The sequence below is a fragment of the Parasteatoda tepidariorum genome, chromosome 5, assembly GCF_043381705.1.
Source record: "Parasteatoda tepidariorum isolate YZ-2023 chromosome 5, CAS_Ptep_4.0, whole genome shotgun sequence".
Classification (NCBI taxonomy): Eukaryota; Metazoa; Arthropoda; class Arachnida; order Araneae; family Theridiidae; genus Parasteatoda; species Parasteatoda tepidariorum.
The window spans coordinates 89,098,252-89,125,527 of NC_092208.1; the positions used below are offsets into that span (position 1 = coordinate 89,098,252).

The window sequence follows — 27,276 nt, forward strand, 5'->3', positions numbered from 1 at the left end:
TTAATAACATAATTATTTCATTTTACATTTGTTTTTTATTCGTATTCAATATGACATAAAAATTAAATTGCTTAATTTAATTTGTCGAATTTCAGTTACATATGTTTTCTTTACTTAATTTGCTTTTTGTCTGATTGAAACCAAAATATTTTGTCAGTTGACATTATTGTAGTTAATTGGGCAATTACTTGCAATGGGTTTTGCTTTTGAACTATCACTCAGCATCAACTTATTAATATTACATGTTTTAATTTGTTTGCTATATTTTAAAGNAAAGAAGGTAAGACAAAGTCTTCATAGCAAAACAATGGCCGAAGGTCAAAGCATGATGATAGGGATAGACGTGTCTTGCAGCGGGTAGTAGCTCGAAAACACAAGCAATCGTTATCCGAGATAACATCAAACATGAACAGTCATCTTCAGGATCCCGTTTCAACAAGAACTGTACAAAGAGAAATTCATGCAGGAACATTTATGGGAGAGTGGCAATTCATAAACCCTTGGTGACAGCAACCAATGCTTTCAAGTGCCGTCAGTGGTGTAGAGGTCACAAAGCCTGGTCCCCACAGCAGTGGCAGCAGGTAATATGGTCCGATGAATCATCCTTCACCTTATTTCAGACCACCGTACGAGTTTATGTCTGGAGATCACCCAAAGAAGCGTTTGATCCTGAATGCCTCTTACCAACTGTGAAAAATGGAGGTGGCTCCATTAGGGTTTGGGGTGCGTTATCTTGGCGTAGTCTTGGGCCACTAGTACGTCTGCATGGGAGAATCAAATCTAATGACTATCTAAGCGTTCTAGCGGATCATGTTCATCCTTTTGCACAGACTGTATTCCCTGGAGAGTGACCGATTTTTCAAGACGACAGCGCCCCTATTCACACCGCTAGGTGCTTTCAAACATGGTTCGAAAAGCATGACAATGAAGTTGAGCATCTCGCCTGGCCCCCTCAGTCTCCGGACTTAAATATTATTGAACATTTGTGGCAATATGTGGAGTCTAAACTTCGTTCCCGATTCCCACCTTCATCAAATCTTTTGGAATTAGAGGCCGCTTTGCAAGAGGAATGGCTTAATATTCCTTTAAACGTTGTCCATGACCTTTATGCATCGATCCCACGTTTTTTTATTCGTATTCAATATGACATAAAAATTAAATTGCTTAATTTAATTTGTCGAATTTCAGTTACATATGTTTTCTTTACTTAATTTGCTTTTTGTCTGATTGAAACCAAAATATTTTGTCAGTTGACATTATTGTAGTTAATTGGGCAATTACTTGCAATGGGTTTTGCTTTTGAACTATCACTCAGCATCAACTTATTAATATTACATGTTTTAATTTGTTTGCTATATTTTAATGTTTTTTTTAATTAGGTTTTAATTGTTTTCAGTACAAAATTTAAATTACTGGGGGGGGGGAGATGAAGCACCAAATAGGGAGCGTCCGGCATCATACAAGATCAACAATGATTTGAGTTAGTAGGGGTAAAAATATATATGGGTTTCCCCTTGGCGAAATTGGCGAATTATGTTTGGCGCCATTCCTCATTGTGCGGAAGACCGTGGTAACAGGAATGGCTGCCAAAATATAATGATATTTCAATAAAACATTGGAAAATCTCAACAAAACATCAGCCAAAACTTTATAAAATTGCAATGAACCCGATGTGAGCAAAATTAATAAACCCAAGAAAATGCATTTTGAATCGAAACGAAAAGTAATGGAGTAAGCACAAAAAGAAAAGGAAAAAAACAACTCACTTAAATATCCTCAGATTTAGGTGCACCAAATTCTCTAATAGCAGTTAGATACTGTCTAAATTTATCACGAATAGAATCTGTGTACCTCCATCGCCACATAAATTCGGCGAAATACGAATAGAAAATTGCGTCTGTGGTACCAGCCGTTATCCAACTTAAAACTAGCGGATCTCTGAAATCACATATACCGTTGAACATTTAAAAATAACGCTAAAATCTAAACCAATCAGAATCACGATTGGATTTCAACATAGCCCAGGTTGGTGATCAACCGCGATCACAACTTGGTGAGAATCAAGGGGCACTCTCAAATATAGTCAACCCGAGTTAGGCTCTGCCACGTGTGTTTCGAATACGGAGATTAATCTCCGGCTAATGCCCTATAGTAATGTGTTAAATAATATTGCTTCCTCGCTTTATATAAGTTTATATTATTGTTTGTATTAAAATTGCTTTATATAAGATTATAGTCCTATCATATTCTCTCTATGTGATGTTGGTGCAGAAAAATTGCCAGCTTATCTCCAGGAAAACGAGTTTGATTTTGTTCGCGAAGCGAACAAAAATTTAATTATAAGCGGTAGCGAGCAGGGGGCGGAGTCCTCTAGTATATATATATTCCTTTTTTTTTACAGAATGAAACAAAAATTTCTGTTTGGTTCTGGAGAAAAACATTTTCCCACCAACAGAAGTGCCGACTGTACAACTCACATTCAAAAGCCGAATTGAGCTTTGCAATCTGATGCTTATCCAGTGTTTAATGAGAACAAAACCTTTGTTGCTTTCAGTTAATTTCATGCGTTTTGTAAAATTTTGTATACTAAATGAAATTATTTTTCTTTAAAACTCTGTTTTACACATTTTATAATCTGGTAAGTAAGGAAATCAATTTAAGAATAAATATGATCAACAATAAAGGATAGACTCGTGGAGTTCACTCACTTTTTATTTGAATAAAAACACTTTTAAAGTAAGTAACATGAGTTATTACAAATGTGAAATATGTGTGTTAGAATTTAAGTGTCTCTTACACTTAAATTCTAACTAAACAAATCTGGATCTTTTTTTTTTGTGTCTATGCATATGTATATTTTCTACCTTCTAACTACCAATGCAATGTATTTAACAAATAAGTAGTGCATAATACTTTTCAAGCGCTAATGAAGAATTGAGTACTCAACTCACTCAGCAATATTTTATAGAAATTTATATAGTTTATTATATTCAATAATTATTTTATCAATAGTTTTTATAATGAATACACCAAAGATAAAAATAACGTTAATTGGAAGAAAACCCTTTTTTAAAAAAAAACATAAATGTCTGAATTTTTATTCCAAGCTGGCCAAGTAATTTAAACTGGTCGTTTTTTAGCAAATCAAAAATCAGTCAACCATGACTTACACCCTATAGATGAGAGTTCCCCCAAATATTTTTTTCCAGCTACAGCACCGACTGAACTGAAGGTCATAAGTTCAATTTTTTTCTCATCTAACAGCATTCATAATTGTAGTTTATACATTAACCTGGATTTTGGGGACAATTATCACATCATCAAAGCACCTATACCGTTACAGCTATACCATATTTTTTAAATATTAGGATCAGTCATCAGTAATTCTTTAAACTTTTACTGTCAATTTAATGTCATCGCTTAAAACTACATATTTATCTCTCTGTTTTTCCGAACCTCTGTCATTTGTCCCACTGATTAAGGTGGACTTATGTGACATTGAAACTTGTAGAGGTTTTAATCTAAGATTTTACAATTTGTGGTTTTTAAACATTGTTTTTTATCTCATTTGTTTTTGCCTCAAAGGATTACTCTTTATATTTTATCAATCACTTATTTACTGCTTCAGTATAATAAATACAATATAAGTAATGTTGATTCCCACAGTAGGTTTACAAAGTATACATACATTATTTTTGAGGTTAAAAAAAATTAGCAGTTTTGAACATGTTTTGTTTTCTACATACAAAATAAAGCGTTAGCTTTTTAATAAAATGAAAAATTATAGTAAGCTTTTAATAATTTTCCTTGAAAAAACTTTTTAATAATTTTTTACAGCTAAAAAACTTTTTACAACTAAAGTTTTAAAATGAACTTTAAACCTGCTAATGCTTTGACTAAAAAAGAAATTCTTTAAAATATTTGAAAAAGGATCAGATTATTAATTCCTCTCCTTCAGAATTTTATAATCATAATCTCTATTTTTTTTCCTTCAACTTATTGATATTAGTTTGAAAAACTCATAGTTTCCTGATATCAGTTATTTATAGAGTTTCCATCTTATGTTTTGACAAAATGAAGGAGCCCCAAATTGACAATTCAAGATTAGCATCCTAGTGTAAAATAAATTTAATAAAAGTCCAAAAATTTCATTCAATAAAAATATAAGATAAGAAACTTTAATATTATTATGCATACCCTGGTAAGGTTTATGTAGATGCTCAAAATCTTTAATTATAAAATTGATGTAGTCTTTACCAATCCATAACTTAGCATTTCCCTGTAATCCCAATTCATTTAAGGCAACTTCACTACTCGTTCTTCTCATATCTGTATCAGGTAGATCCAAGCTGCAACAACTTTTCTTTTAGTGTCAAGTTATGAAATATTAAAAAATCAAATTATATGAAAAAGCAACACATTAAAGAACAATAAAGATCCATAAAATTTAATCAAAAACACAGATAAAAAAATGCTCACAAACCAAGAATTGTAGGACCTGACTATCATCAGTGACATTGTTTATTTATAAATGTGACATTGTTCTATTTATTTTTATAAACTAAGAAATACATTTTGATTTGATATACAATTTTGCACAGGGTGTAGCAGCTTTTCATTTTGTCACTCTCCATGTTTAATAGATGTGTTGCACTGTCAGCTCTTCCATCTTAATTTTGCATTACACGGCATTTGCGTGAGTAAATTAGTTAAAGAATGCAAATAAAGAAATTAATGAGTAATTACACAAATTTATTGCTGCTATTTTTGACGTTTCAAAAATGTTCTTTTGAGTTGAACTACATTTTATTTACCAAGAGTGAATACTTGTTGCCATACTTAAAAATAATTTATACCAATGAAATAAATAGTTTTTAAGTGCTTCCATCACTAAACTTAAAACAGATTAAGAACATTTAGTTTTCACTTCACTTTCCACAATTTTTGGTAAACTTATGGGGATAAAAGTAAATATTTGTCAAAAGTAAACAGTTCAAAACAAATAATAGTTAATTTAGTAGACAGTTGATAACAGTAATTTGAACTTCTACACACAATAATCTGAAAATTATGAAAATCTATAAACGTATGCAACTTTTAATTTAAAATTATTTTTTTAAGAAATGTAAGAAACTGGCATGAGAAATCACCTTTATTAGAAATAAAATTCTTTGAAAATCAGTGAAAAAGGTAACTAGAAGGCAAAATTAATTGTAAATTTCAGGTTTTCATACATTTCAGGTTTTTAAATAAATAAATAACGTTATTTAAGAAAATGCGTAGAATAATATATTTACCTGTCACATTTAATATCTTGTAATGAGTCTAAAGATTTGTTGTGAGCTTGCTTTTTTAAACCCTGTAACCGCTAAAATGAGAAACAAGTGATTTTGTAAGTCAAAAATAAATTTAAACAATTAAAGCAGAAAAGATTATTAAAAAAGTTCATGTTTAAGAAAAATGTTTTCAAATTAATCATCTTAGACGATTTAATTTTTATCACTTCAGTATAGTAACTGTTTATGTTATAGTAACTGTAACTATTTAGACTCAGTTTTAATTTGAGTCTTGAAATAATTATGCTAGTTTAAAAGAAATGTGATCTACTATGAAGAATATTGTCTTAAAAAAACATTTTTTTTAAAAGATAATTTCAAAGAAATTGAAGCAATGTTATAAATTTTAAAAATAATAGGAATCAGTAATTAAAGTAATTTTACACACTGGGTGATAATAAACAATATTTTTCAAATAATTTTATTATTTTTTGGGACTATAAATGTGATTTCCATATTATATCATTGCTAAAGTTTTCCGATATAACGTGGCATACAGACTACAGAACTTTTTAAAACATAAATTGAAGAATGCACCAACTAATACGATATCTGTTTTTTTGGAATAATCACCAATAAGCATCAGTTGCAGCATTTTTATTTTATTTGCACAGTATTTACAAAATAAATTGTGAGAATAATTTTTAGAATACTCTAATCATGTTAATTTAAGGAAATTTATATTTCCCAAGGTATTTCTTAACTTTAATTCTTAAAGTTAATATAATATTTATAAATTACTTATGAAAGGAACAACTAGTTTAGTGGATTTTCTTGAAGGAAATATGAATGGGATATTAAAGTAAGGTCCATGATGGATGTCATTTTACTGTATAAAGATTAAACATTGACAAAAATATATTTATTTTTAAATCGACATAATGCACATGACTCTTTTTGGTTACTAATTCTGCATTAAATTTACAACTACAGCACTTATAAAATGTATAAATTGTAATTACACTTTAAGAAACATACCACAACTGCTTGCATAACCATCTTTGCCTTTAGTTTCCTTGAAGTATATTTCTTTTTAGCACATTCGTCATTATCTAGGGCCCTCAAGTGGCTTGTAGGATACTCGAGCAGCTCAGGTTCATGGATTTTCTTCTCTTCTTCGGATGAGGGTGTTAAAATCTGAGACGAGGTCGGAGTTGGTGACTGGACTTGAATTTGAACTGGATTGAGGTTCCCAGGGCAGTCAATTTCATCATCTGTTGTGCTTCTGTCTATTGAAATTTGAGGGGGCTGAGGAAGGAGAGAATGGCGGGCTAATTTAAGACGCTATGTTAGTAACGAATGAAGTTAATGGAAAGAACAAACAAAATAAAAGTTTAATGTTAATTAATTTTTTAAAATATATATACATATATGATCATTAAAAACTAATTTTTTCATAATTAATGTCTTTAGTCAGATTTATTTACTACAAAACTACTCTGTCAGATTTATAAACAGCTATTACAGAATTTCTGCAGTTTCAGAAAATATTTTTCCAATTGATAGTTACAGTAATGTATTATTTTTTCAATAAATTAGAAAAATGTATTTTGTAAAATTTGAGCTCCAGTAATATTTACATGTATTATTCAACAACTGCTAACATTTTGACAGTATGGAAATGTATTTTTAAAAAAAATTTTATCGCATGCTTATGAGGAAATGCTATTGTAAAAAACTTTTCATCTGTTATTGTGAGAACATGTTTGTTTCATTTCATCACGTAATTAAAATTTTTGAATAACCCTTTATTCAGCATCCCGGTTTTATACAAGGCTGAAAGAACGGGAGAAACTGATAGCAAAACCATTTCGTTAATAGTTGGTTTTCGTGGGATGTAAAATAAGCTCTTACAGTTCTTAGATAAAAATTATTTATCATTATTTATTTATTTACATTTTTGTTAAAAAACAGCCCTTCATATTTGTTATACCTGCTAAAAAAATATTAGTAGGTACGGATATTTTAATTTTCCTGAAAAGCTAAACAAAAAAGGTTTTCTTACTAGTGCTTGCTCTTTTCAGTGTCAATATATATTATCTTTTAACCTTGGTCTCATAATAAACTAAGCACTCAATATATTACTCTTAAAATTGTAAAAATTTATTTAATTAACTTTCATTTTAATATAAAACTCAAAAACTAATGCCATTAATCTACAAACTGAAAAATTGGAACATAGGTTTTTCTCTTTCTATGTAAAAATAAATTATCAAAATAAATACATTTTTCTCATTAAAACAACAAGTTTGTTTTTCATTTATTAATGTACATGTTGCATAAAAATATTTACCAAATTACTCAATTTTGCTCCTAATTCTACCTGAATTTCAGACATGGAATGAGACCTACGTAATTGAACCATTGTTTCAGAAATACTATGATTAGTCTTTACTTCTTCCATCAATGTACCTTGGCTAATTCTCCTGGCTACTCCACCAAGATCTGTCAGTCTACAGTAAATGTAAAGAGAACACATAAATAATTTCAAAACAAAAAGGTTTGTCAATAGAATGAAATTATATTTTAAGTTTTTTCCATCTAAATTTTCTTTACTAAAAGAAGAAAAAAACTTTTTCAATTTCTTTCTGATTTGAATGTGTAACAAATAATTTAAAATTTAAATTAATAAATATTTAAATTGAAAAAAAAAATACTCTTTAATAACACTTTTTTCACAAATAAACAGCTATTTATTTAACAATTTTTTTCATAATTAAACAAAAAAATTAAAAGTAAATTAACAAGCCATGAAATTAAAAAAAAATATAATAATAAAAAATAAAGTTTGGTACATTAGAGATAAACATGACTCTAAAAAGGAAAATGTAATTCAAAGGAATGTTTTGTTGGAAAGACAGGTACCTACAACAAAATAGCTGCCAAGTTTTGTCAATAATCAGACCAGGCAGTGGTACAGGTAAAAAAATAATAATTATAGATTGGGACTAACTGGAATATATGTAGAGGTAAATAACTAAATCTTAATTCTTTTAAAAAAATTATTGGGATTGGAAATAGCACTTGGCAATTTCAGTTGGTATAAACTGGTATTGATCAGAAATATGCTTTTTTAAGTGTGTTGCTCAGAAACATTAGGTGAGAAAGAACAAATTATTATAGATAACATTAAGAGAATAACACTTCAAATAGACATATACTACATCTGCACTGAACATATACTTCAAATAGACATATACTAGTTTTATATATCCAACAATATCACTATACATAAACAGCATTAGAACAAGAGATGAAATAGAATAAATATATGTACTTTTCTTCTTTAAAAAAAGGTATTGTGAGCAAAAGGAATTTTTAAAAAAATGAAAACTAGCAGGTAAAAGGTATTGAAATTATAAAAATAAATAATTAACATTCCAAGACGCGCTCAATTTTACATGAGTGTCCACTTCGTATTTTTTACGACAGCCTTTATTTATTGATTTTGGAATGGAAAATGAAATAAATAAATGAATATTGATAATAAATATGTCAAAAAATAAAATAACCTTATTGTTGCAAAATACAAATGATGTTGCTTTCAAATGAAAGTAAATTATTAATAAATGCTCATATATTAGTCAGATAGAAAGCAAGGCTGTATTTTATCATAGATAATTTAAAATTGAACTAATTTTAAAATTCAAGATCATATTAATATTCCTCAAAGGCAAGTATAAACAATTAAAAAAAGGAAACCTTGGTAGGAAAGATTAAGTTTAACATTATTTATTTCAGCAAAGAATTTTACTATGAAACTAATTTTACTAGTCGAAAAATAAACAGCTAGTAACAAAAACTAGTTTATTAATTTTTATTTCTAAAAATTAGAAATAAGAGAAAATAATAGACTAGTAATTACACAAAGAGAGTAAAGTAGAGTGATAATAGAAAAATAGAATTCTAATGAGATTTCTCAGTGTTATAAGTTCATATTGCTTTCCATTCAAATAATTTCAGTAATCAGCTAAGGCATGTTTTGATTATCCGGTGCCCTCACTCGAGAACGGTACTTTTGCATTTAAATGGTGTCCTTTTCCCCTATCGTGTGTAACAATCCAAAGTATGCCATCACTTCCACACTTGACGTAGCAAAACAGTCTATCTCTTGAGTATTTGCCTTTTAGCAAATTTATAAATTTATAGGACACTCTAAAGTTTCATCAATCATATTTATATCAATTATTTTAAAAAATGATCCTGTTTTCTTATTTCATATCCTTGGCATGATACTTTAGGTCAGGTGACATTAAAGCTATACTTCATAATAATAATATTCATCTTTGAGCAGTTTGCATGCTTTACTTTTCGCCACTTCGAAGAATTATCCTTACCATTATAGAACATGTCATCATCTTTCTTTCCTCTACATCATTAACATCACCTTGAATATATTATTCAGATTCACTAATGATATTTTTTATTTCTATATCTTCTTCACTTAAATCGATATTAGTCTTGATTTCAAATGTTTCCTTTCCGTCTTTTTCCTCATCAGATAATTCTTGAAGAATGTGGGGCAAATTAACTGGCAGGGTGTGTAGCCAAATCTTTGAATCAAAAATAAGCACTTTTTAAAAACTTTTCAAGCACTATTATCACTAAGTTACAAAAGTTAAATTAAAAATAATGTAACTCTAGTGAAAAATATCAGAAAGTCTTTTTTTGAAATGATAATAATATTTGTTTTCTTGGAAAGGTGTGTCGTTTATGAAAGAGCAAAATCATTGATCTGTCTGGGTTTTTTTAAGAGGTACCTATCTTGTGAAAATTTAGACATAATTAGTGCAAATAAAAAATTATATTTAAAAAATCAACACAAAAATATGGTAAAGGAAGAAAATATTTTCAAAAATTGTCACTACAAATAAATATCATTTATGACTTATTTCTATATATNGTGAATAATTACGTAGCAAACACCCCATTTTTCGTAAAATGCATGGGATCCACCAGATATCACTGAAGAAAAAAAAAATTTTGTGGAAAAAAAGCACTTTTTAAAAACAGCAGCTGAAAAAAGCACCTTCAAAAGCTTTTAAAAACGAATACAAACGCTACGCACCCTGACTGGTTGCATATATTTTTTTATCATAAAACCCAATATAAAAATATAGTTTCAAATTTAAACAAATTAAAATAATGCACACCAATTATTAACACACAATTACAAAACACTCAAAGGAATATTTTTTGAATTTTCATCCACGTGCGCGTCGTAAATTCCATGAACTAGCAATCTCGTAGCACAAAACTTATATTAAAAATAAAAATTGTCACATGATTTCCAGTTGGCAGATTCCATGATATGGGGAAGGATTGAAAAGATGAATAGAAATGATCTTCAGGCAACCCAGCTGTGATAAATGCAAAAATGCAGAATAAACTGAAATTTACATAAAATTTAAACAGATGCACATGCTAGAAGGTTAATGCTTCTCATTCTTCTAATAACAATCAAATAGCAACAACAATCAAATAAAATCTAGCAAACAAACTAATCACATACCTATGTTGATAATCATCTCATAGGTATGAGATAAATTATCAATTGTCAATTCAATCAACATCAAATAAAATTATCGATTGTCATTGCTATTTGATTGTTATTAGGTGTATGAGATGCATTAACCTTCCAGCTCAAGCTGGAATTTTAATGCACCTCATATTTCAAAAAAAAAATTTCAAAAAAACCTTGCAAACTAACTAATTACATACTTATGTTGATAATCATCCCAACGACCATAACATAGGTCAATGCCTCCCAGGAAGGCATAACTTTGATCAATACACACAATTTTTTCATGATGAGCCCAAAGCAAAGTACCATTAGTCACATGGTCAGGATGACGGAGTACCTGAGGATAAAATAGGATAAAGCATATAATAATCATATAACATATCTTTTGTTTGCTTGTGTTGGATAAAATTATGATTTTACAACATTTAAACACTGAAAAGTATTGAAAACAGCAATTATATTTAAAAGAAACAAATCATTGTGCCATTGGTTTAGGTTCATAGTAAATTGTTTTGACTCAGGTTTGTTGAATTAAAAATTTAAAGATAATAAAATATGTATTTTTCATCCAAGGTAATAAAATTATACAATAAATCTTAATAGTTTCCTTTTCAAATGCTATAAAACATTTCTTATTTTTTGGAAATTTTTAAAATTCTCACTCTTTTTTTTCGTTTGAAGTAAACATTTCTTATGAAAATAAAATTCTAAAGATATTTTCAAGAGAAAGTTTTATTGATGGTGAACAAACATTTTGAAAGCAATGACTTATTAAGAAAAGTATATTTCTTGAATTCAAATTACATATAATTGTACATAATAAAAATAAAATTTTATATAATAAAAATAAAATTATTTATAATTTTATAAATAATCATCTAAACCAACAATAACTCACCTTAATATTTGGATGCATATTCACAAGTTGTTGTTTGCTATACAAACTATTGATTCCTAAAGCTAATTCTACTTCCTTGTATAAAAGTACAAATACTTTCACTCCTTGTTGCTGTAAAAGAAAAATAATAATTTGACAATTGAATTATTAGAAAATCATCAAATCAATCAGTATGGAACCTATCATGAAAATATCAGTATGTGTGTAGCCATATGGATATACAATTTTGTAACATACTTAGCAAAAACGTATATCTGTTACTGTCAGTTATTATAGATATTATTTAGTTTATGAGCAGATTTACTATGTGTCCAAATTAACAAACTAAGGTTGCTAACTTAGATAATTTAGCAACTCAAACAACCTAACAAATAAACTACCTATATAAATACCTAACAAGAACTAATTAAAGTGAAATTAATATCTTTACTAGAAAAACAACTATGATTTGGTACTCTTAAATTAGCATAATGTTATTTAATTATTTTTTGCTATTAAAAAGTCAAGTTACTACACTCAACACATTAGTTGATAGAATGAAACATCAATTACTTTAAAAACTCTAATACAAAGAATCAAACAATTTAAAATATTATTGAAATAAAGAACTTAACATGATGTCCTTCATTTTTCAATATCTAATGAATCAAGTTAATAAATACAAACAAACAATCAACAAGCTTTTGAACTTTAATAATATGGAAATTGTTTGTATGCGCACATTGTCTAGTCAAGTTGATGAAAGCTCTTGATTCCTCACTTTAAGGAATTACCCTAGCTAATTTTAATATTAGTTAGCAGATAATATGCATATTAATTGCTTTATAACTTGGGCAGTAATAAATCAATTAAAAAAGGGTTTCACTTACAGCTTTCCTTTTAAGAATATGATCTAACCGCCAAATTTCTCCCTGTATCACAGGTCTCTTCATATAAATTTCAGGACTTAACCACCAATCTGCAATAAAGATCTCTTCTTTTGCTTTTTCTAAAGCATCTGCTACAGCTTCAAAATAAGTTGCTCCATCAATAAACCTAAAAATAAGAGCATTTAAATAAAACTATTTTCGAATTAGAAATCACAATAACTTCTGTTGAAATTGGAATTGTAAATTTCATTTGAGTAAATTATGTTACAAAAATCTGTAATTAATTTTATCTAACAATTCATTTTACTTTCAATAGTGATGTCAACAAACTTAAGACTCCAAAAGTTCTATTGGTGAAAAGTGTGCTGAAATTAGTTTTGATACCTACAGTAGAAAGCCTTTATAATGTAAACCTTTAAATGTGAAGCTTTGCATTATAAAAAGTTTTATATTAAATAGATCATTTCACAAATCATTAAACTTACCAACTAAGCATGGTAATATATGCATCGAGAACAGATCAATATAAAGGCCAAGAAATAATTTTCAAATACAAATAGTTTAAAACACAAAAATATGCACTACAGTATTTATTATTTACAGAAAAAAAATGTAAATTATCAAGAGTATTAGAACTAAAAGACGCCCGGTGGCTGAGCGGTAGCGCTTCGCGCTGTCGTGCCACAGGTCCCTGGTTCGATCCTCGGGCCGGGCAAGGTTCACTCAGCCTTTCATCCCTTCAGTGGGTCGATAAAATGAGTACCAAGCATGCTTGGGAACTAACACTGGGGGTTCCGCGTTCGGCTGACCACCTGACCGGAACATATGCTCCTGCACCCCAGAGCCCAAGGTCAAGAAAACTGAGATGGGCACAGTCGGCCTTGGCCCTCTTAATGGGCTGTCGCGCCACTGAGTTAGTTTTATTAGAACTAAAAAGCAACTATTTTTTCATTTTTGGTGTGCTTAAAAGGATGTAAAACTTAGATCAGTTTATGGAAAATCGTGATTTACAGAATTGTGTAATATTGGCTTTCTACTGCACTAAAATTTGAGTCAAGAGGAGATAAATTTTACAGACATGATCTTGTACAAGTATGAACAATGAATTGCTACTCAAAGTAAAAATTTTAAAAAAAACTTGAACTTTCTAACCTACAGAAAAAGATGGTTTCAAATATCTCAACGACAAAAAGAAGATTATTTTGTCTACTTCAAATATAATATAATGAAAGGTAAATTAGTAAAGAATAAAATAACAACACAAGTCATAGATTAATCTTCTGTTAGAAAGAGAAAAAGAGTAACTAATTATAATAGAAAACTATGCATAGCTACAACTCAGTTTAGTTTTAATAATTAAAACCACTATTGCCATAAGGCATTGACTAACAAAATTTAGTTAATTTTCAAAACATTTGTTTATAATCTGAATTTCAACTATATTAAAATATGAATGTGCGTAAAATAATAACCAACTTCAGCTTAAAAAAAAAAATTTTAATTTAAAAAATCGCTCGTTATTACATAATGTATCTGAAATATTTTTGATAAAAAATAACAAACATAGAAGAATTACAATAGAGAAATTTCAAACGCTTTAAAAAAAAAAGCACTTACCACCTGCATTCATTATTATTTCTAACGGGTACAAAAGAACTATGACGATTCGGTTGAGTAAAATCGTGTGCAGTTGTCTTAGCAGCGTTGAGTAAACATTCTGACCATTCTCTAGCCCTTCTGCGAGTCCAACAACGGACCAATAAGTGTCTAAAAAGACAATACAAAATCAGTTTTAAAACTAATTTAATAGATTTAAAATTCATAATTTACTTTTAAATGAAAAAATGTCGATTGTTATTAAAACAATTTTTATAAAACTTAAGTTAAAACAGTTTAGGTATAATTATCGAGTTTTTTTCATTTTGAAAGAGTCTTAATAACATTAATCTCAAATTTTTTTACAAAATTAACTCTAAGAAAAAAAATGAGAACTTCGTTGACAATTTCAGAAAAAAAGTTTTCAATCAATGTTGTGATTTTTTTTAATTTAATAGTTCCTAAAAAACTAAATCATTTCACCAGAATTTTTATTGTAGATTTAATAACTGAAAAAAGGCAACTAAATGGTCATCTAAATAATTGAATCACATTTTATAAAATTTTAAGAAGTTAGAAAAGCATATTTGGGTGAAATTTGTTTCACATTTTGCAGCAAAAATATTGCATTTCTTCCAAATCAGTGTTAGAAGAGAAAAATTAGCAGTGAACATCCCTTTAAGAATTTTTCCCATTGTTTTATAGGATTCAGTAAAAAATTAAACAAAAAAATATTCCTTAAATTAGAATTACAATTATCAGATTTTAAATAATTATACCAAAAAAGAATAATAAAATTATGGCAAATTTGATTCCCAACTCTGCGATAAATAAGTCAGCATCCAGTTTCTTTTAAAACTGTAAGTTTTTAAATAATTGTCAAATGCAAAATAAAAAAAATTCTTGATTTTTAAAATGTATAAGGAGTGCAATTTGTACTTCTTATACATTTTAAAAAAGAACTTACAAGAATCTATACAAATGCTTCACTAATTATAGATAAAATAGTTAAAGTTCAACAATAATATTAAAATATGGAAAATTCAAAAAAAAAAAAATTATAACTTTCCGCTGGTGTTTTTGCTACATCAAAAAACCACTTTTCTCTGTGCTATTCATTGTGAAAATATTACTAACCAGAGAAATATTAGTGAATTTTTTTTTCTGAGGACTCTAAGCTTGGATAGTTAAAAATCCACATTGATATAAGTTTTTTTAACTAGATAGATTTCTTAATACACAATACGTTTACAATTTGACAGTAAATATATTTTACACTAAAAAAAACAAAGTTTTTCGTGTTCTCAAATTATTCCATATTTTTTTTTTGTTTTACAAAACATAAACATATGATACTTTTGAAAGAAAGTAGGACATTGACAACGCAAGACATTGCATGCAAAGAACTTAAATTTAAAGGCTATATTATTTACCTTGCAAGATTAGATATTTGCAATCCATGGTGTATTCCAGTGCTTAGGAATCCACACTCAACATTAAATGCTTGATCCATAAGTAAAACAGATCTTATTCTACCATCCTCAGCCTTTATATAGGCCACCCAACTGTCCTTTATTAGCAACCATCTAAATCACCAGAAAGATTTCAAAGTTACTCTTAGAACATTAATATTGATAAATTATTTATTTAAAATATAAACTCCAAAAAACTATTGAAATGTTGTTTTACTAAAACAAATAGTTCCATAATAGCAGCTTTCAAATTTTGAGAAATAACTTTAGCATTAAAAACTTTAATTTTAAAATAAAATAATTCCTAAAAGTGGAGAAACACGTCTCTTCATTAATGCCTTAAGATTGAGAAAGAGAACTTTTTTTAAATCTTTTTCTGCTTTATTTAGAAACTATAAGACTTTTCACGGACCATTTATACATTAAAAAATATTGAAATAAAAATTATTAAATATTAAAAATCCATAAAATTAAAAAGGAAAAAAACATTTCTATTTTGCTCATTATTTAAATAACAATTTTTCAAATAAGATTCTCTTTTTGGAATAAGAGCAGAAAAAAATGAACTACAAGGAAACAGAAAGATGAGGAAATAGCAACAGTTGTGATAAATATACAAGAACACTTTTTAAAAATGATAATTAACAAATAAAAGAAAGTATAATTTGCTGCACTTAAATATATTAAAGGCAATTTTTTTCACAAAAGCATAATAAAACATACTATTTTTAACTTCAGTTATTTTCATTTTAAATGTTGGATCAAAAATTGATTTTTCAAATCTCTCATTTTAAAATTTGCAACTGTATTTAAAAAAATGGAATGTTCTGAATACACACATAATTCAAGATTATTAGGACAAAAACTAAAAATCACGACAAAATATTTTTATCAGAAAAAATTAGGACTTCTACACCAGCTATTTGAATTTCTATTAAACAACTTCAGCATTTAAAAAACTAAATATTAAGCAAAATAAAAGCTTTTTCAGTGAGAAATATATATGTATGTTTATAAATTAGATGTGATTGGATTCCTGAAACAATCAGGAAGATGATTTTCATTAAATATAAGAGCATTTTGAAAAAATAGTTATGAAATTTTGGAGCAAATTGAAGTAACCAATTCATAATTTTAGGAACTATTCAAAACAATAATTTTACTTCATAATTTTTTTTCTTATTATATAAGTTCAAATAAATTAATTATAGAAATTCCTCTAAAATTAGTTACTTTTAATTTTTGCAATCTCAATTTTTTTTTTTTTTTTTGAAGGAAAGGTGCAAGTTTTATACTTTTATATAATCTAGTGAAAAATACCTGTGTCTACAAAGGGCTGTTGTGCTAGTAAAAAAAAAGAAAAAGTACCTGTTTTAGAGTAGATTTAGTAAAGAACAGTGAAAAATGTTTATTTTAATGACAAGGAGAGCTCAATAATGGTGGAAGAAATATTGTATGCAAAACAAATTTGTTCAGAAAAGCCTTTACGTGTAGGTTGAAAAATATAGGGAGGATTGGTGCAATAATCTCATTATTGGAAGTGAGGTAGAGACATTTCCCCTAATATGAGGGAACAAAACTAAACTAAAACTTTTTTACAGTACAGTCAACCCCCATAGCAAAATGGACAATTGAATATTTTGTTTGTAGAAATAAAACTAAATTGAACTAGATTATTATATATATATATATATTATTTAATATATACAGTCAAACCCCGTTAACACGAAATCGTCGGGACCACCGAAATTTTTCGTGTTAACCGAATTTCGTGTTAACCGTTTAGGTAGTGGCGGCATCTAGTCAACAATTATTGAACTACTAAACAATTACTTATATATTACAGTTCTTAAAAGTTACTAATGAAGACATATTGCAAATTTAAGTGAATTTAACATAAAATTAAAAATACTAAAAACAATGAACATTTAAAAATAACTTGAAATTTGGAGAAGAAATAATGAAGTGAATTGAACGCCAAATTACGAATTTATTTATCCGTTACGGAATCAAGGTTGAAAAAAGTCAGTTATTGACTTCTGTTTTAATTTCTTAAGATAACACTTATTAATAAAGTCATTTATATGTTCTAAGTTATCTAATGCATCCATAGCATTTTCTTGTTGNTCTATAATATATATATATAAAGCTTCAATTAATCTTTTTATGTTAGTTCATTTCTGAAAATCCTATTCTTTTATTTTATTATTCTAAATGAAATACTTTCTCACACTTTTAAATTCACATCCTGTCCTTAAATCTATTTTTGGCTCAACTATGCATTAATTAAAAGCAGGACATTTTCCCCTTTGCTCTCTGTGGGAAACACTCAACCTATTTGATAAACCTATTACAATTACTAAGATTTCCCTCTTTCCCTAAATTGAAACATTTTACGGATTTACTTTGCAAGATTTTCTCTAACATATAACCAAGAAGCACAACTTTTCGTACACACTTTCATGACTGCTCTGTCTAATACTTAATAAATAAATTTTGTACCCTCCTTCCCTGCCTAAGACCTGTTTTAATCCTTCCACTCGGCAACAACGTTATATATATATATATATATATAAATGTTAAGCATTCTAGGAGAAATTTCCAAACATAAAATTATCTCCATTCTCATCACTAAAATTTTCTTTTTTATTAAACATGTCACACTAAAGACATTTTTAAAACACATAATTTTTGACACAAATGGTTTGTAACCATCCAAGATACCTTATCAACCCACAAATTTAATGAAATTTAGTAAGCAATGAATTAAATATTATAAAACCAAGCACTAATTTTAACATATTTATTTTATAAAAAATATAAATGTAAAATCTCCCCACACTTTAACACAACGAGCAACCTTAAATGATGGTAAATAACAAATTAGATTTCTTCTTTAAAAATGCATTTAAAAAAAAGACAATTTCTGTACCTCCATCTCCAACGTCCACACCAATCTATAAATCCTCTCTTAAGACGGAAGCATCCAGTGGATGAACGGTGACCACCCGATCTTTTTTGAACAAGTCCTTCTTTCAATTTCCGTCCAAGATCATTAATAAAAGACAGGGGACATATTTCCAAAAAATCCATCTAAAATAAAAATATATATTGAAATGTTTTAGCAAAAGTTTCTAAAATAAATTTTTATTAAATAAAATTAGAAAATAAAAAATTAAGACTTAAAATGTGTACAAGGGAATTTTCTGCTGAGAAAAAATTAGAAAAAGTTAAAATTAACAATTAAAAATATTACTTGGAAAAATTTTGTTTTAAAACTGAAAAATGGAATTTAATCCCACTTACTATGTTTTAAGAAAAAACAAATTATTAATTAAATTATTAAAATTAAATTATTAAAATTAAATTATATTAAAATTAAATTATTAATTTAAAAAAAGTAAAAATGAATTGAACTTGTAACTGAAAGTTAGAAATAAAAAATACTGCTTCAGTTAACATTAGCATTGATCTTTAACTTTATCAGTGTATTTTATAAGAGTAATTCTTTTTGGAAAAAGAGGATATTGATGAAAAAATGTAGTCACAATATATATGTAAAAAAATGGAAAAGCAGTTACCATTTCATAATGATTTCTATACAAAGGAATTCTTAACACATTCTTCAGGTATTCTTCTAATTGTTGCTGTAAATAAAGTTTTTAGCAATTTAAATTACATAATGAAAGTAGGAAACTAAAATATTTATTAAATAATTAGAAAAGAAATAGTATTAGATTAAAAAATAAGATACATAATAATTTCTGTTATTAAAATTGGTATAATTTCTTTAAAAACATACAAATAAGAACTGCAGCTTTTTTGTCAACAGTTTTATAAAAAAAAAAATATATGAAAAAATTCCATAATTTTCAATTTCTTGACCGTAAAATTGCCACCAATTACAAAACAAAAATAATTCAAGTAGGTTCCAGTAGGCTTATAACAGTTTATAACCAACTGAAAATTTAAAAGCAGTAAAATTGTCCTTGTAAACATTAGTATTCTGAAGGTGTTCCTCTAAACATCTTATTGTACTTAATGATATCTCTAAACATAAAAAACTTATTAACAAAAAAATAATAAAAAGTCCTTACAAAAGTGTTTTTTTAAAAAAAAAAATAATGAAATTATAAGAAAAGAAAGTAAAAAGTCAAAACACTTGCAGCAATCATAAGAAAAACGAATGTAAAAAGTTTCTACCAAGGTCAAAAACTACACAACAATCATATGATGAGGAACAGTAAGAAGTCATTACAAATGTCAAAAAACAAAGCTTGCTCATTGAAAAAAAAATAGATAATATTTGTTAAATTACACAATTTATCAAAAGGCTACATGCTTTTAAATAATAAAGTGGGAAAAGTTTAATATTAATTAAAAGAAATCAAGTAACATAGAACTACTTCTTAAAATAAATCTGAAAACTTCATTAAAGAGTGAAGCACTACTGTTAATGTTTACCAATATGAAAAGATATAATTTTAAAAAAAGTTATAGTCATTGTAATTGAAAGCATCTGCATTAACGAGTGACTTTTTTCCTTTTATTTCCAAGAAAAGAGTTGAGATTTAATGTAATAAAAACAAACTAAGATTGATTAAACAGTGACCCTACTCGCACGCTACAATGCATCAAACACACAGAGGCATGCCCTTTGGGACGTGTAATTTTACAGAACAGAAAAAAAATGGCCTAACAGCAGATTCATGTATGCAAAATTAAAAAGTAAGGTTTAAATAAAACAACTCCTTTCCTTTTGTTGTTAGAGCTGAAGGAGAAAATTCGAATTATTCTGAGTATCAAATTACATTGCTGTTTTTCAATCATGCAGATGTTTGATCAGTTCTAATTAAAAACCTTGATAGTTCAAACCTTGATTTGAAAAAAAGTTTTTTTGTCCATCAGTTAAGAAAATAATATTATTACAGTGAATTATAGTAGAAAGATAATAAGATTAAGAATTCATATTTTAAATAGGGATTCGCTTTTAATAAAAAGGGACCCAGAAATATGGAAGTTCTGGGTTCTAAGGATCCGTAATTTAAAAAGTTTTGCAGAATCACTGTTAAGGTTAACTGAGTAAAAGTTTATAGCAAAATAATTGAAACTAAAAACCTAAAAACAATTGGGAAGCATAAATTAAATACTTACAGCTCGAAGTGGGATCTTATCATTAGTTAGTAAAGCATCTGGTCGCTTGGGAAATCTCGGCAGACGACTTTTTTCAACCTTTCGACAACTTTTTCGCCTTGCTTTATGCCTAATAATAAAAATTTATTCACCTTCAAATTGAAACAGTTATCTAAAGATATACAAAGCATAATTTAGGTTGGACTGCATAGACAATATGCTTTTACCATACATAATCAGGAGGAAAAAATAATAAAAATGCTTTTTTTTCAAAAATCTGCATTATAATATTAAGTTTATTGAAAGCAAATGTGGCAAAAATAGTTAACTATGTAAATAAAAAAAAAAATAAAGTTTTACTCTAGAAAACTGACAATGTCATATCTTTTAACAAAAATATTATATTAATTGATTAAGTTTCAAACTGCAAGTTAAAAACCGTAATTGTTTTTCATAGGGCCTCTAACTGAGAAAAAAATATTAAGTAATCCAAATTTTTTGTCAATTATTACTAAGTGAAAAATTTAAATTAAATTTAAGTTCATACTTATTCATTATATTAAAAAAAATTAATATAATTTTATTACTAAACAAATATTTTAAGATTATTTTACTTATTTAAAATTATGTCTTCACTAAGCCCTGGTCTGGTCAATATAAAAAATGTAATTGGTTTTTATCTTCATATGTTGAAAGATTTCTGAAAAATTATATTAAAGGTAAGGCATTTCATTCAAGTTAACTACTGAACAATTTCCCAGCATAAAAATATGTTACTTTTTAAAATTTTTGTTTAATGGCCAAAATGTAAAAGAATAAACAATAAAAATACAATATGTAAAAAAGAGATAAAACTCAAATTTATACATTTTTCAAATAATATTTTTTTTTAAAAAAAGTACGCCCGCCATCGTCTTCTCAGACATAAGGAGTCTTGCAGTCCAATACAAAAGTGAAGTAGCTCCAGAAGGTGAGAGGGCACGAAAGTCGTCACAGGAGCGAATGTCAAGAAGAGAGGGACAATCAAATAGATGCTCCCCAGTCCTAGGCGAAGTGTTACAGAGCACACAAAGAGGTGAATTGATCAGGTCAATTTTAAATAGATGGGCTTGCAAGTAGTCATGTCCAGTAATTATTCTAAGGCAAGCAACTCCCTCGGCCCCGAGAAGGAGGGAAAGGGGAGAGCGCTGCTGGCCATCGAGAAGACTTAGCCCAAGATTTTCCATCAGCTAAGTCCCTAAGAGCAGATATTGTTCTGTGTCTGAATTGGATCTTAAGAAGCCGCTTTGCCTTTCTAAGGGGAACTGGATGAGAAGGTGGGTGCAATGCTGAAGCCTCTCTAGCCAACATGTCAGTCTGTTCATTTCCGTACATGCCACAATGGCCAGGGATTCCCTGGAGGACTACCTCTCTTCCAGAACAAAGAAGAGATTCGATAGGTTGTTCAGACTTAAATTCAAGTTCAGAGGGGTATAAATTATATTCAGAAATGGTCTGAATTGCAGCCTGAGAATCGACAAAGATAACAATGTTTTGTTCAGATGGTTCACCAATAGCTGTAAGTCATAAGGATTGCAAACATTTCTCCATTAAAATTATCTGCCCAAGTGTGGAGAGGTTCTCTAAGGCTGAAAATATTTAGAGTAAGCACCGGCTCCAGCTCTACCAGTTGAAAAAGTGGCGGATCCACCAGTAAAAACCTGCACCCATTCCTGGCAAGGGTTCGTGTATAGTGGCCAGAGCAATAGGATACAACTCGGTCTGGTGGATGGCCGATTTCCGGACAGGCAGTACCAAGTCAAATCTGGCATTGGCATATCTCAGAAGGCCCGCAAAAACAGGCAGCCTATAAATTCAAAGTTTGGAGTTGGAGACCTCAAAAATCTCTGCAAGTCTCCGGCACTCAAAAAGAAAAGAATGTTGAGATTTAAGTCTAGTTTAAGGAAGAATGTAGTACGGCCAAAAGTGCTCCTTTCTCAACAATCTTTCACCAAAAGAAATGGCAGCATAAGTTCGTATGTCAGATAAATTATAAATTTCTGTCTTTAGCTGCATGGCAGGAATAGGGGTTGAAATCGCAGAACCAGTGACAAGTCTTAGTGCTTTATTTTGAACCAAATCGAGTTTTGATAACGCACTGTTCGAGGCAGTAACAAGGATTTCTTAACCATAGTCAAATACTAGCTTAATGTAAGAAGTAAAAGTGGAAGCAAGGGCACTTTGGGATGAACCCCACTTTATTCCAGTGAGACGTTTCAATAGACCAAGGTGATTCGTCATGCTATCTGCCACTTGATTTATGTATTTAGTCCAGGTCAGTCTGGTATCAAGAGTTATGCCCAAGTAGGTAGCACAATCGGTCCAATCCAGAGTACTATTTTTGTATACCAAATTAACATTAAACTTTTTGATAATAAGGGTAAAAAGTACAAAATTTGTCTTTTCTGAGTTAACCTTGAATTCGTTGTCTACTGTCCAGGCTGCCAAAGCTTTGAAAGCCAAATTGAGTGTTTTCTCCAGCAGAGATATCAGAGTCATAATAATTAAAAATGGTAAAAAAAAAATTTTTAATTTAATACTTTTGTTTATTTTATTTATTTTTATCATAAATTTCTTTTGTTCTAACATAGGTACATATTTCTTAGAAAAAATCCTATGATTCAAACATCAGATCATAAATATATACATATATATATATGTAGGGTACATACAGCAAATCAAAAATTAAATGTATAGTAAGCATATGGCAGATCATATGCAAAAAGAATGTATGATAATATAATCTCACACGGACAAAGAATCATGCAATAAAACCCTCACACAAACATAGTATAATGAGACAGAATCCTATGTCGACAAAATAAAGTATAACAGAATCACTTCTAGTGAAAAAATTACTTGTAATATTTTGTTTTAGAATCAGGGCTAAGATAATCAGGGATTTATCGTGTGTATAAATTAAAATATATAAAATTAAAAGTAAATACTTTTTTGTTGGAATAGGTATAGAGAGAGTTGTTCTGAAAAGGCGAAGTTGTTGGTGTAGGTGTTGGAAATGTTTATAACGTTTCTTAACAATCCACTGATAAGGACCATGTTGTAGCTGCAATACATACCTAAAGCAATACAAATAACAACTAAGTGAAAAAAGAAACATAAAATATATTAATACATCGAAACAATATATTAAATATTTACAGGTTAGGGTTGATCATATGTGTTGATGGACTACGTTCGATATCTATAATCTTTACATTGATGGAAGAACCTGGTATCAGCATGTTTAATTCTGGGTCTTTGAAGCTTACTGGAGTATCATGAATTTTAGAAAAATTCATTTTCTTAAGACCTGTTAAAAAAAAACATTGATTTTTTAAGAAGTATATCAATATTTAAAAAAAAGTCTATTTAACGATTAACTAAAATATGAACATTTTAATAAGGTGCTGTTTAGCAAATGATATCTATTTATCAGTTAGGCAAACAGAAAATAAAATTACAGAAAAGGAGGTGATATTTTGTTAAATTTTAACCTGGGATGGCAAGTTTCTTCCATAGTGAAAATAAACTGCAAGGAAGCCATGGAAAAAATTGCCTTGGAAGAAATAGATTTCATAGAACTTAAGTGGAAAAAGTAAAACAAACTCCATTTCAAAAATAATAATAATAATAATAATAATAATTTATGTAATTATGTAATAAAGCAATTTTTTTTAATAGGTGCAATCAAGTTAAAATAATAATATCAATTTCTAAGCTGTTTAATTTCCAAACTCATTTTTAAGTAAGTGAAAAATACTAAATACCAATTATAAAGAAAAATTTATTTCATAAAGTTCTGAAGAAACTAAAATATATGTAATTCTCCAACATTTTACAAGAATGAGTGTTATAAAACTCAATTTTATAATTAATTAAAAAACTTTTCTCAAATCAAAATTTTATTTGTACAATTAAATTAACCCATCACATTATAAATATATTCACTATTATGAATCACTTATTGAATTCACAATTACAAATAGCATACTAATTTTTATAATCAAACACTGATAAGTATCCAACTCACTCTTACATAATATGTATTTCTTTAAAAAATAGATGAGAAAAACTCCTAATTTTCTAGTATTAAGTTAAATAATTTATTTTAATTCAAGCTATTCTTATAATTACATATTGCTAAAGAATTTATATGACATTTTTGGTTTCTTCCATTTTTGTCCAGATTCTGTCCTGGAAGAAATAAGTTTCTTCGAGAATCATGATCTTAAACATTAATTTTTACAATATAAAATTTTTTAAAAAATGCATACCTTCATTGTTACAAGATTCATCAACTTCCTCAATCTCAAAATCAGGGGAAGGCAAATCTTCATAATCAGAATCACCATCAGTTATATTGGAATCCATATTCTCCAGTGCAATGTGATCAGCCATCTTTACTGAATGTGAAAACAATAAGAAATTTAGATATTATGAAATAAAAGCACTTCCCTGCTTGAGAGGCGGGCAGNTGGTTTTGTTTATATAAGTTAATTTAGGAATTGTAATTATTTTTAAAAAATAAATATGAGAATTTTGTATTTTTTAAACTTGTTTTTCTTGTCTAAACTTGTAAATTTTTTATTCTTTTAAATGTTATATTTCTACCATTTTTTTTTTCTTCTCTTTGAAGTTAGGAGTACCTTTCTTTTTTCTCTTACTTTATGCATTACACTTGTCGGTACTGCAGATAAAGTTCGATAAACAAATTCGTAAATTAAAATCCATATTAATAAAAGTGTAAAAAAAAAAAGCATGCAAGAAAATTTCAGCATATATTTTGAAAAGAGGGGAGGAGTGGGGGAAGGAGGGCCCAAAAACGACTATGCCTAGGGCCTACGAAAGGTATAATCCGGCTCTGATGACATCACGTATCACTTTTCCAAGGAGTTATTCTTAGTAAAAACCCATTTTTGGGTGTGTAACCAGTTTTCCAGTAACAGTGTGAAAAAAAATGTATGCTTCCCTTTTTCAAAATTTTGTTCAGGAAAGTTTCCTTAACAATTTCTCTCGCAATTATTCCCCCGCCCCACAGAAATATCAAATTTTATAGGCCATCGCAACACTTGAATACGCCATCTAGGTTGAAGACCGGTTCCCTGCCTTTAACCCTTCTCTTTTCAGTTGTATAGGAGTGTACTAGGATATTTTTCCTTTTCTCCATATTTTTCGAATTGAATTACTAAAGATATTTTTTTTAATTTTCATGACGCTTTCTTTTAGAACTATGTTTAAAGTAGTTTTCAGTTCCATACAGTTTTCTAACTTAAAAAATTTGAATCTATTTGAAAATCAAGAGAGAAACTAACGTTCTTCCTTCTCTCATGACTCTCCACACACTAATGGTGAAAGCATGTAAAGTGTTGCCATAGGTAGAGAGTTCTGCTCCGCCACTTGTAGCGTAGCCCATTTTGATCGTCAATGCTCGGTTTAAGTGTTATTATGGCAAGACTATTGTAATAAAATACATTCAAATATGTGAAAAAAAGATTTTTTATTTAAATAATCTTTGAATAAGTAACCTTTTTTGAAATTTTTTTTAGGAATAGAAAAAATATAGTTCCAGTTTCTGGTAATGGAAATCAGAGTTACCACCTAAGCACTAAGGAAAAGTACTATCCAGTCCTACAACAAAACTTAAATATATTGATATTTCCCAGATTTCAGATATCTTAAGAAGCCACCATACTTTTATGACTCTGTGGTTCATTTCCGCTGTGCATCTAGGGGAAGAAAAGCCCGTTACAACTCTAGCCCCACCTTAGATATCTAATTGGCTGGGCATTTGAGGAGCATTGGGATGGAAAGAGTTAAATCAAAATCAATGAGAATACTCATCATAACTTTATATAATCTATTATTAAAAACTCATTATTAGTTTAATTTGAATATGGCAGTAGAATATTGCAAAAATAATTTAAATTGAATGAAAAATAAAGTTAAAAAATATAGTGGTTAGTGAATACTATTTTCAACTTTAATGAACTTTAAATCGAATGAAAATAGTCAGTCACTAAGCTGATTTTCGGTTTAACAAGTTTCTGGTGGGAAAATCTCCACAGAATAATTGCCAAGTCTTGGTCCCTTCTGAGCAGCAACCGACATAGAAACTATAAAAAACATCACAAAAGGGGACCAACTTAGAAAATCTCAACATGTTTTTGTTTGTTTTTTTAAATTTGCACATTAAAAATCCATTATAATTAGCACAACAGATCATGATACAGAAATATCCCCTTCACCTGGAATAAAACTCTAATTTATACCTAATATAAAATGCTATTTTTTACTTTTTGGAGCACATTGTAATATTATTAAAATTTGTACTATGAATTTGCTTTAAAAGCAAGAAATGTAGTGGTAACAGTATTTCTTTTTTGACAAATAACAAAGTACAAAACCATTG

The 27,276-nt window shown here is 28.4% G+C and overlaps 1 protein-coding gene across 7 annotated transcripts in view; it reads right to left on the reverse strand.

Annotated features, from left to right (window-relative positions):
- LOC107442038 (Phospholipase D) overlaps positions 1 to 27,276 on the reverse strand; it is a 47,802-nt gene that overhangs the window by 19,855 nt on the left and 671 nt on the right. For 4 of the 7 annotated variants that reach the window (XM_016055484.3, XM_016055485.3, XM_043049568.2 and 1 more), the window contains exons 2-16: positions 25,142 to 25,270; positions 24,027 to 24,177; positions 23,816 to 23,944; positions 20,850 to 20,958; positions 19,277 to 19,342; positions 18,628 to 18,788; positions 15,657 to 15,809; positions 14,245 to 14,394; positions 12,628 to 12,793; positions 11,759 to 11,869; positions 11,058 to 11,197; positions 7,630 to 7,789; positions 6,315 to 6,620; positions 5,298 to 5,368; positions 4,198 to 4,349 (exon numbers count right to left, since the gene is read on the reverse strand). In XM_016055484.3, coding sequence (XP_015910970.2) covers positions 4,198 to 4,349; positions 5,298 to 5,368; positions 6,315 to 6,620; positions 7,630 to 7,789; positions 11,058 to 11,197; positions 11,759 to 11,869; positions 12,628 to 12,793; positions 14,245 to 14,394; positions 15,657 to 15,809; positions 18,628 to 18,788; positions 19,277 to 19,342; positions 20,850 to 20,958; positions 23,816 to 23,944; positions 24,027 to 24,177; positions 25,142 to 25,265 — 2,149 coding nt within the window. In that variant the 5' untranslated portion in view covers positions 25,266 to 25,270. The remainder of the gene's footprint in view (positions 1 to 4,197; positions 4,350 to 5,297; positions 5,369 to 6,314; positions 6,621 to 7,629; positions 7,790 to 11,057; positions 11,198 to 11,758; positions 11,870 to 12,627; positions 12,794 to 14,244; positions 14,395 to 15,656; positions 15,810 to 18,627; positions 18,789 to 19,276; positions 19,343 to 20,849; positions 20,959 to 23,815; positions 23,945 to 24,026; positions 24,178 to 25,141; positions 25,271 to 27,276) is intronic. The other 3 variants (XM_016055488.3, XM_071180757.1, XM_071180758.1) reach the window with 1 other exon arrangement.